The sequence below is a fragment of the Micropterus dolomieu genome, unplaced genomic scaffold, assembly GCF_021292245.1.
Source record: "Micropterus dolomieu isolate WLL.071019.BEF.003 ecotype Adirondacks unplaced genomic scaffold, ASM2129224v1 contig_9661, whole genome shotgun sequence".
NCBI lineage: Eukaryota > Metazoa > Chordata > Actinopteri > Centrarchiformes > Centrarchidae > Micropterus > Micropterus dolomieu.
In genome coordinates this window covers 4,998-16,373 of record NW_025738647.1, presented here as the reverse complement: position 1 = coordinate 16,373, position 11,376 = coordinate 4,998, and the positions used below count along the sequence as shown (strand labels likewise).

The 11,376-nt window shown below is 41.1% G+C and overlaps 1 protein-coding gene and 1 pseudogene across 1 annotated transcript; both read right to left on the bottom strand.

The window, feature by feature from the left end:
- Nucleotides 1–1,078: 1,078 nt before the first annotated feature.
- LOC123965425 lies at nucleotides 1,079–4,161 on the bottom strand (annotated as a pseudogene).
- A 3,912-nt stretch (nucleotides 4,162–8,073) lies between these two features.
- LOC123965423 (immunoglobulin kappa light chain-like) lies at nucleotides 8,074–9,613 on the bottom strand. Its single transcript, XM_046041943.1, has 5 exons — nucleotides 9,556–9,613; nucleotides 8,702–9,412; nucleotides 8,467–8,592; nucleotides 8,337–8,380; nucleotides 8,074–8,199 (listed from the first exon to the last, which is right to left on the bottom strand). Exons 1-5 carry the CDS (start codon nucleotides 9,611–9,613, stop codon nucleotides 8,074–8,076), a joined length of 1,065 nt encoding a protein of 354 aa, XP_045897899.1.
- Between the last annotated feature and the right edge of the window lie 1,763 nt (nucleotides 9,614–11,376).

The window sequence follows — 11,376 nt, the reverse complement described above, 5'->3', positions numbered from 1 at the left end:
AAAGCTCTTAATGGTCAGGCACCATCTTATCTTAAAGAGCTCATAGTACCTTACTACCCCACCAGAGCACTGCGCTCCCAGAATGCAGGGTTACTTGTGGTTCCTAGAGTCTCCAAAAGTAGACTAGGAGCCAGAGCGTTCAGCTATCAAGCTCCTCTCCTGTGGAACCAGGTTCCAGTTTGGGTTCAGGAGGCAGACACCATCTCCACATTTAAGAGTAGGCTTAAGACTTTCCTCTTTGATAAAGCTTATAGTTAGGGCTGGCTCAGGTAGTCCTGAACCATCCCTTAGTTATGCTGCTATAGGCCTAGACTGCAGGGGGATTTCCCATGATGCACTGAGCTCTTCTCTCCTCTACTTTCTCTCCCTCTGTATGCAACCTCATCCCATTATTGCATGTTACTAACTCGACTTCTCCCCTTTCCGGTAGTCTTGTGCTTTCTCGTCCCTCTCCTCTCTCCTATCACTTCCTGCAGGTTTTCTGGCTCTGGAGCTGTGGAGTCTGGATCTGTGGTTGCGAGTCACCTGCTGCCGCCGTGTTCCTGCTCGACACCCTCTGCTACAATTATTGTTACTAGTCCTATTGTTATTATTATTATTATCTTTAACATTATGATTATTATCATTAACACTACTAAAAATATCTGTACCATTATTCATTCAGTCTATAGCAACATCACCTTTACTGTCTACCTCTGTGTGTATATTGTGTAGGCTGCCTCCCTCCCTCTCTCTCTCTCTCTCTCTCTCACCCCCAACCGGTCGAGGCAGAAGGCCGCCCACCCTGAGCCATGGATAAGGCACATGCCTTTGGTGTGAGAGACCCAGGTTCAACTCCTCACTGTGATACATCCACCACTGTGTCCATGAGCAAGACACTTAACCCTTAGTTTCTCCAGAGGCGTGCGGCTTCTGACATATTTAGTAATTGTAAGTCGCTTTGGATAAAACCATCAGCTAAATTAATAAATGGAATGTAATTAATGATTTGCAAGGTAAATATACATTCATTACATGGAGGTGACATCTGACAAACTTGTTTCTTCTAGTAAGAGAGAACAAATGAAACATGTCAGTTCTACTGCCTTACACTAGAGTACACACATTCACTGTCGCCTACCTGTCTTCTTGGTGTGTTGTCCTTGTTAAAGCAGCATAATAGATGTTGTCTGCACCTAGGTAGCCCTGGGAATAAAACAAAAAGGGGTTAGTTGTGAAATGAGTATATGTCTCATGACTGATATTGACAAGTATTTCTTCAAATTTGATTAGAAAGTATCCCTTACTATTTAACAAATGACCTCATATTTGCTAGAATGGAAGTCCAGCTTGGTCCCGTTTCGAAACGGTATGTGTCCACATGAGGCAACAGCACAGCTGAAGGTCCCATTGTGAGAAAGATTCAGGCTCTTCAATGGCAAGCTGTAGACACAGGTGTGTGTTTGTGTGTTGGGTATCCTCTCACACTGATTGTTCCTGCCTCCATGGGTGTAAATGAGTCCTAGATGAGATTCTTCAGAGTTTTTGAACCAGTAAACACTGTGTTCTCCATCACAGGTCCCAGTGTGTACTGTACAGTTCAGAGTCACAGAGCCTCCTGGCTGGATGGGCTCAGATGCTGACTGATGGAAAAAGCTGGGATGTTCAAACCTGAATCCTTTATGTTGACAATATTTCCCACTTCAAATTTGTGTAATTTACTACTCACACAGAAGTAAGTTGCTGAATCTGAAATGTGTAAATGTATTGATACTTTTAGCTACTTACTTATTTAGTCTGCCCTCTATTGTCTGCCACGCCTTTTCGTTTTGTTTTAATACTGCGGCCGTGTTTTTTTAATTTTTTTTATATTATGTGCATTTTTTCATCATAAACCTTCTTTATACACAGTGAGTAACAGCAATTAAAGTATGCTGCACACGTCTTTTCCATTTCAGCATCAATGAATCTGTGATCGACCGTGTGGTCTCTGAAGAAAGTTGTTGATGCGCATTTATCTGAATTACTTACACCTGGCTTGACATAGTCGCACCTTCTGAGCCTGGTTAGGCCTTTGTGAAACTGATAAAGCCAGGATGATCACACTAGGTCAAGCCTAGCTTTATCTCTTTTGGATTTCTAAATTCAGCTTTTGTGAAACAGCTGTCGGGTGCCAGCAATAGCAATACTGTTAAGATGTAGGCCTCAAAACAAACACTGTGTTCTGTGCTGCATCTAAAAAACACACATTTTTATATATATTTAAGGTATAAAACCACAGTACAAACAATTAGATACTTTATTTAAAAACGCTAACTGTTAGGTTACATACATGTTAAGGGCAACTAGCACCTCCTTGTGCTTCCTTTAAGACTGCTGTCAGCTGAATGTCATTGCTGTATTGGTTAATTGTGATCACATGGGTAGGGTCATAGTTCAGACCAGCCATTTTGGATTAGTTTGCTCTTAGTTTCACAGAGTTGTTGAAAAACACTGTAAGAAAGCAAGTTGATGAAGACAAACAAGTAAATCGCCATCAACTTTACTTCCATGTCTCCTCATCATTTAACCCTTTCAGTGTTCAAGACATCTGTTTAGCTATCTGTCACCTTGTGTAAAGGCACACAAGCAGTGGACAGAATACTAACTTTGCATTGTCCTGAGTAAACAGGACACTGTTTAAGATGCTTTCAGTGCCATATTCAAAAGTCCATTCACCTCCAATGTTACAGACTCACAAAACCAATGGTTTTGGTAAGTTGAAGTAAGCTGAAGGACAGATAAGCCTTTGTACTGCATGTGAAATTTGTCCTCACTAGGATACTTTCCTATGTTTAGGTTTATCAGTATATTACTGTATATATCCATGTCAACTGCTGCATTGTCTCTGGGTTCTGGCATAATTTCTGACAAATAAATTCTCTCATCTCTGTGGCTGTTCTGGGCATTGGCCATCCACAAACCTTTTTTTCAGGTTCCTTGCATCTGGTTGGAGTCCCTGTTTGGAGACTATGTGTCCCAGAAAGGTCACTTGTGTTTGAGCAAGCTGGCACTTCCTGGCTTTCAACTTGAGACCAGCTGAGCGAAACTGGCCGAACACTTCCTCAAGGCTCTGTAGGTGATCTGAAAAAGAGCGTCTGAACACAAGGACATCATCCAGATAAATTAAACAGTCCTTCTTCCAGCACAAGCTCCATCAACCTCTGAAACATTGTGGCGTTGGTCAAGCCCATAGGCATAACCTTGAACTACAGCTTTCCTCAATGATGTCTTGTGACAAAAAGCTCCTGAATCTGCCTGTCAATCTCTTCTCTGATGTTTGGTGAAGTCCTGTATGCTCTCTGTTTGATAGGTGGAGCATCTGCTGTCTTGATGCTGTGTCTGACTATGCTAGTGCGTCCATAGTCTTGGTCATTAGCACAAAAAATGTCACTGCAGGACAGTAGCAAAGCCTCAAGCTGTTGTCTCTGTTTGTCAGTAAGTGCTTACCTGTTGAAGTCAACATGGTAACAACTGTTGAGGAGAGGGTTTGTCATCGTAGTAACGGCGGCTACACCTGCTTCCACTATAGAGTAGTCGTCCTGACTCTGTGCCCAGTGGATGAAAATCTCCTAGCCTAGTGTCACATGGAACATGCAGGTCAGCATTGGTTGGTTTTCAGTAATTTGATGTAAGTGAGACCTGCCTGTACTGGTGTGTGCTGCTATCAGGCCTTGAAAACTAGGTGGACCTGGCTCTAATATACCTGTGTAGTCAGCTTCGAGATCTGGCACGCCAATAGAGGGCTGAACCTTAGCTAAAACAGTCATCTGTGACAGGCAGGGACAACGACTGGAGAGAAGGTGACAGCGTTACAGCTCAGGGGAGCAGTCTCATTAGCACGGAGGAGAGCGAGTGTGGTACGATTCCCTATTTTTAAGACACCTTCCCTCAAATCAAGAACTGCATGATGTGCGAGAAGTCCCAACCCACAATCACTGGTTGTGTACTGTCCCCAATGACAGACAACACATAGCGTGTGGGTTTTTTGTGTGAAGGTGGTAACACCTGACGTGGGGCCTCAACACCATTAGTAGCAGACAATCAGCATCTGCTACCGGTCTTCATCAAAACTCACATAATGGCCCCTTTCCCTACATGGTGGTTGTCTGTCCCTAGCAGTGTGGCGTTGATGCAAGTCATGCCGTGTCTATCTGCATCAGAAGAGGGAGAGTAAGAGGTCTGTCTGTAGGAGTCATGGTGGTGTAGATGTCTTGAGTCAAACCTGTCAGGGGAGGACCGCCTGTCTGTAATGCCTGAAATGATCCTGACTATAGGCAGAATGATGGTCACATGGATGATGTGGAGAAGATGGAGGAGTGAGTGAGTAGTGCCTGTCACAATGAACAGGAGAGTATCTTGGATGGAGGTGATCACTGTGTGACCTCCTGGATCTCTGATGGTCGGTAGTAGAGGAAGTAAGCATTATGCTCAGGAGACACAGATGGGGGAAATGCGCTCATTACTCAGTTCACTTGGAGGGTCGTACTTAGAAAAGCCAGCATGTGGAGCACGGTGACTGGCAGAAAGGCTATGATTTTTGTCCCAGCTGAGTAACTTCAAGCCTGTACGGCAAACCTGTACCCCATAAAAACTATTTTACAGAGCAAAGAATGTTAACTTCAATTTGCACTTAAGCATATGTATTCCACTAAGACCTGAAAACCAGTTATCACTGTCCACACAACAAAATCCGTCAGGGCCAACACCCTGTTCATTTTCTGCCAGCCAGCCAGGTGTAATGATATGTAGTGGTATAGGTTGAATACCGACCTCTGTGCAGGGGGATCTACCAAGGAAAGTGTTGGCGCACATCTTGCAGGGTAAGGCTGCAGACAATCATGCTACAATCTTTTATGTAATTTGTGGCATTAATCATGCAATTAAACTTTTGTTCCCTGATCTGCCTCTTACCATCCAATATAACAAGTCTTCCAAATTTAACTAAAAAGACATTGTCCAAAAACAGTAGGGCTAGAATACATCGTACTTCTCCTTTCAACCTCTCTTGGTAGGGATTGTAACTATTACAAGGACCCCAGGAACAGGAACTCATTTTGCAAACGAGTCATCGGAGCACTGTAATGGGAATTCCAAACATATTGCATGTAACCCTGGACTCAGGGAGACTCATCTGATATGATCACTGAATCTGTGTAAACGTAACAGTCAAAATATCTCTGTTCTCTGTGGTATCCAGACTTCAGGGACAATGTGTCTCTGTGGGATGATAAGATTGACCCTAAAGCTGGATAAATAACAGGCTCACGGAGCTCTCCTCACTCATGTGAGCATACATGTACACGGCGTATGTGTTTTGCTGTGAGTCCTTCTCCAGAAGACGAATAAAATTCACAGAAAGACAAGTGTTTGCCTGAGCTGTTTATTTAAACCCGCAATTCCCACCACGGGAAATTCGGAGCGTGGCTTAGAGAAGGGTGAATTGTATGAGATGCAACAGCGAATTGTTTCGTCTGACATCCTGCGTGCACTTCTGTCATTCTCTGCGTAGCCTATGAGGTGGCAAAGTGTTTGTCAATAGACAATATCCTTTTTTGTTCAACCGCAATACTGCGTTTTTTTGCAAAACAGTTTACTTCCGCCTGCTTTGGTAAATAAAATCTGGATACTTTACTGTAATTTTTGTAGGCAAATGTGAGACATGTCTGCTGTGAGATTGCTGACTTATGACAATGTTTTGCCGGAAACAGTGATGATTGGTGAAAATTGCAAGTTGTGTTGAATTCAGGGGGATTTGTTGAATTTGTTGAAATAGGATTGCCACATTGCAAAATCTTGGAGGGACAAGTTAGACAGCTTCGTCACTCGAACAAAACCATATGTGGGGTGGTGATGGCGCAATGGATAAGACACATGCCTTATCTAAGATAAGATAAGAAAACTTTATTGTCTGACACAAGTGACAGAAATTTGTCTTTGACAAGACAGGCTCAAAAGACATAAAAACACATATAAAACATAGATACACTGAAGACAATTTAGCCACATTATTTGTACAGACGTGCAGAATAGAAAAATGTTCTATATGTGATTGTTCAATGTAGTAATGGCCGTGGGAATGAAGGATTTTTTATATATGTTTTTCCTTGCAAGTGGGACTCTGTAGCATCGACCTGATGGCATTAACTGAAAGGATTGGTTAAGTGGGTGGGTGGGATCATGAGAGACCAGGGTTCAATCCCCCACTGTGACCCATCCACAATTGTGTCAAGACACTTAACTCCTAGTTGCTCCAGAGGTGTGCAACCTCTGACATATACAGCAATTGTAAGTCGCTTTGGATAAAAGCGTCAGCTAAAATGAATAAAAGTAAAATATTTCATTTTGGGGCACTCGCTCAAACAACTGATGCCCTTGTTGTTTTTTAGGACAGTCTCCAACATACGTACCTGTCTAACATAACTTTAAGTTAGATAACGATGTTACACCAGCGGCTGCTGCACCATGCAAGAGTGTGTGTTGATCAGTGATGGAGGAAGTATTCAGATTCTTAAAGTAGTAATACTCCCTTACAAGTAAAAGTTATGCATTGAAAATGTTCCTAAAGTCTCAAAAGTAAAGGTAGGCTACGACTAAGTTAGACAGACTTCATTCTAATCTGAATAGAAGCACTACTACTACTACTAGAACCTCATTTTTGTATATATTTTGATGGTTAACACACATTTTCTTTGTAGATCTCAAGACCTAAAGCTCATAATCAAAACCTTTTGGCATACAGAGACACCCTGCAGTGACTGTATGACACTGATAAATGACACCCTGTGGTTTAAGGGTAATGAATCATTATTTATTAGATTAACATCAAACTCTATACTTTTGTGAAATGCACACATTTGATTTTTTGATTTTAACCACCTGGAAGCTGAATCATCAACACCAATATAAAGCAGCTTATTTAATAAAATATGATCAACATTAAAAGTCTCAGACAGATCTACACTGACTGCTGCAAAATCTTGCCTTTTATCAAGCAATTTAAGAATGTCATCCACAACAACAATTATTTTAATAATGGCCAGGTCTCCTGACCTCTTTGGATTTAGGACAGTATGGGCAGCTAACCAGTGATTCTTCTAAGAGAGAGAAGAGTGTGGATGTAGGTCGATAGTTGTTGAGGTCAAAAGAATCACTACTGTTGTGTAACTGAGCTGTTTTCCATATTACAGGAGTTTACCAGAGGTAAAAGTTGAACCAAAGTATGCACAAGTCAAGCCTAGGTACTGCATGTTAGATTTGTCCTCACCAGGAGACTTTTCTATGTTTATGTTTCTCAGTGTATCACTGTATATACCCTGAGCATTTAACATTATTGAAGGAAACACAGTTGTAATGGTGGGGTAGCCAAGCCCGATCTCTTCACCCTGCTTTGCAACATGCTCAATACACAGCACACTTGACTAAGAACTGATCGATTCTCAGTGTGTATACAAAAACGCAAGCAAGCAGTGGATGGAGAATTCTGGTTTGAGCAAGTAGACCTGCAGCAAAATGTTGGTATTCTCGATTACAGAGTCAAAGTACCCCACTTCTATACTGGTAAAGGCTTAAATGAATGTGGTAAGGGTCAGACTAGGCCTATGAACACTTCAGGCAGCTGTAAACCACGTGCAACATTTGGTAGACAGAACTCAATAGCATAGTGGACTTTATGTTTGGTTTGCTTCACTAATTTTAGTGTAGGTACTGACTCAGCTGTCTGGTCATCAACATGGACATATGTACTCTCGGATTCAGTATTGAAGCTCCTTAAATAAAATCCTTCCTGTTGACTTAAACAAAAGTCTGATGCACCACGCCTACTCCCGCTCTGTACTTTCAGCCTCACTACATAAAGGGCACACTTCTTCTTGCACTGGGACTGAATGTGGGCACTGGGAGTACATTGGAGGAGCAAAATCATTCAATAAAAGCATTTTTCCTGGGAGTACTGGGCTTTTTCTTACACACAGAATATACATATAAATCTGCATTAGGTCTACACTTGAAATGCCACAAAATCAATTTTATTGAAAACATAGAAATGTAACATGTTCAGTTCATCTGCTTCACACTGGAGTACACACACTCACTGTTGGTGTTATTCCTCTGTCTTCTTGATCTGTTGGGCAGGTTAACATTTAAAGCAGCATAATGGAGGCTGTCTGCATCTTGGTAACCCTGGTAACAAAATATGTAAAACTGGATTACGATATTGGTTCTTAGAGACATTTTTAAAAAAGCAACAAAAAAAGTGGTTGATTTGCATAAAAAAGGTGTTTTCATAGTAATTAATGGATTATTAAGTTAAATTTCACCTCCGCAGTTGTTGTGGCAGGAGTCGACAATCTTGCTTGAGACTCTGGTTGTAAAACAAAGAAAAATCTTTTTTATTTGAAACTTTTATTTAGTGAGTAAAAGCTATCAGATACAAACAGTAACACTTACCTGTACATTGGCAGTTGTTTTTCTTAATTATCTTGTACACTAAGATAACCAGTAGAACAATCAGGATGGTAGTGAATATCAAAGCTCCACTCAAGAAATACACCAAGACAAGAGAATCCACCTGATCTGCAGATTCAGACATCAGAAACAGAGCTTTCAGCTTTTACCTCTGTGGTCACCCAAAGCTTGATTGGAATGTAACAGATAGGACAACCTCCGCTGGAAAGTTACTTACCTTCAAAGTCCAGTTTGGTCCCGTTTCCAAACAGTATGTGTCCACATGAGGCAACAGCACAGTAGTAGGTCCCAGCATGAGAAGGATTCAGGCTCTCCAGTGGCAAATTGTAGACACAGGTGTGTGTTTGTGTGCTGGAATTCCTCTCACACTGATCGTTCCTGCCTCCATGGGTGTAAATGAGTCCTGGATGAGATTCTTCAGAGTTTTTGAACCAGTAAACACTGTGTTCTCCATCACAGGTCCCAGTGTGTACTGTACAGTTCAGAGTCACAGAGCCTCCTGGCTGGATGGGCTCAGATGCTGACTGATGGACCAAAGCTGGGACTTTCAAACCTGAACTCTTTATATTAACAGTAGTGCCTTCCGCAAAAGTCAAGACAAATGTATATGTATATCTAGCTCCGCAGTAGTAAGTAGCTGAGTCTGAAATGTCCAAATCAAATATTGTCAAGTGATTTGTACTGTTTTTAGTATCCAGTGTGAAGCGTGGATTGTTGAATTCATGATAAAAAGTGGCTTTTGTTTCATACACATAGAAGGTAGACATGAGCCTTGGTTTCTGTCCCAGAGTTTGCTTATACCAGTAAAGCCATGCTGAATCATCACTTTCATAGAAACATTGCAGAGTCACATTTTCTCCAACATTAGCTGATACTAAACGTCTCTTTTGATGAATAGATGAGGAGACTTTCTGATCTGTCATATGAGCTGAAGTGAAATGAAAGACAAAGTAAATTAATCAAATCTGATTGAATTCACTGTAATTAATATAAGGTATATTACAAGCATTTCCATGAAGCGTTGCTATAAAGTAAAAGTGAAGCTGCTGGAGCCATAAAAACAAAACTCACCCATTTTCCCCACGAACAAACATATCAGACAGAAAACAAACTTTGGAGATCTCATCATGTTCAAATTGTTATGTAGAATGAAAATGATCTCGATTCTTTCTCCACTCACACTTAAGAGACAAGACTGTGTTTGATTGGCCAACCTGATGTGACACTATGTCCTCCTTAGGAAACATGATCACATGTTCACTGCCACCTATAGTGTCAAGTTTGGTTCTTGAGAAGATTCACATGTTGTGAGGTACAGTGTATGATGAAAACAATGGCTTCATCTTGGTATCATATTCAAAATTAGGGAACAAGAATTTATAGATATATACAGATCATGTTCATAGTTCAGTTAGAATTTTGAACTAAATTCATAATCCTTAAAAAATATTACCTGTTTATTTCTTCACAAAATGAGAGTTTGACTTGATTGGAGGAACTCTGCGGCTGTTGGCTCGTGGTCTTACCCTTTGTTAATGATCTCTTATCGTCATTATTCACTCAGTGTGTCTCGTAGGAGTTGACAGCGCTCACATGATTAATTATGTGAAAATGGATATGGTCAGTTCACCCTTCACCGAAAACATGAGCATATTCAATAAATGCACTGTTTAGCGTGATAATGACCTTCATGCATTTTGGCAACATTTGGCAATGGAACATTATGTCCAACAGAAAAATACCATGCAGGTACCTACCTGTCAAACAACAAGTGCATTATAGCAGTGTAAGTGGAAAAGTATGGGTTTGGAACATTTTGATGAACTGAACCATGAAAATTAAAGTTTAAAAAACTTAAAATCACCTTAGAGCTTAGATCTTCGACCTTACTTGTACTACACTTGAAAATCTCATGTTTCATGCCCTATGCAACTAGTGTATTCCACCCACTGTTTTTGTTGTTGTAAGTAGTACTCTAAACAGTATTTCAATTAAGTAGTTCTACTAATATTAGTATTTGAATTACTAGTATTAGAGTTAGTATTAGCCTTTGCTATGTGATCAAATATGACACAATAATAACTCCCCTGTGTTTGGATGTTTTAGTGGTCCTTAGCTTAAGGTAAAGTATGTGGGAGTTTCATCACCTCTACATCCTGCTGAAAACCACAGTAGCTGCTGCACTGAGAGAGACACAAAGCAAAAGCATGGAGGTAAAGGTTGAAGTGTCTCAATGTAAAGACTGCTTCATTTCTGCTTAGCATTCATAGAGGAGCAGTACCAAAAACTCTTCCCTTTGCATGACAACTACTGTACGGCATAAAAACTATTCTACAGAGCAAAGCATGGCAGGGAGACACATCGAGAGAGGGATGGAAGGCAGCCTACACAATATACACACACAGAGGTACAGACAGTAAAGGTGATGTTGCTATAGACTAAATGAAAAATGGTACAGATATAGTACTGTTAATGATAATAATCGTAATGTTAATGATTATAATAACAATAGGACTAGTAACAATAGTCGTTGCAGCAGAGGGTGTCGAGCAGGAACACGGGGGCCGCAGGTGACCCGCAACCACAGATCCAGACTCCACAGCTCCAGAGCCAGAAAACCTGCAGGAAGTGATAGGAGGAGAGAGGAGAGGGACGAGAAAGCACAAGACTACCAGAAAGAGAAGTCGAGTTAGTAACATGCATTAATGGGATGAGGTTGCATACAGAGAGAAAGTAGAGGAGAGAAGAGCTCAGTGCATCATAGGAAATCCCCCGGCAGTCTAGGCCTATAGCAGCATAACTAAGGGATGGTTCAGGACTCACCTGAGCCAGCCCTAACTATAAGCTTTATCAAAGAGGAAAGTCTTAAGCCTACTCTTAAATGTGAAGATG

Excerpts from the sequence above, each read along its gene's own strand:
- LOC123965423 (XM_046041943.1), bottom strand. The coding sequence starts at position 9,613 with ATGATGAGATCTCCAAAGTTTGTTTTCTGTCTGATATGTTTGTTCGTG. Across the intron at positions 9,413-9,555 it reads TTTGTTCGTGGGGAAAATGG|CTCATATGACAGATCAGAAA; the intron begins GTGAGTTTTGTT and ends ATTTCACTTCAG. Across the intron at positions 8,593-8,701 it reads GACCAAACTGGACTTTGAAG|ATCAGGTGGATTCTCTTGTC; the intron begins GTAAGTAACTTT and ends CTGAATCTGCAG.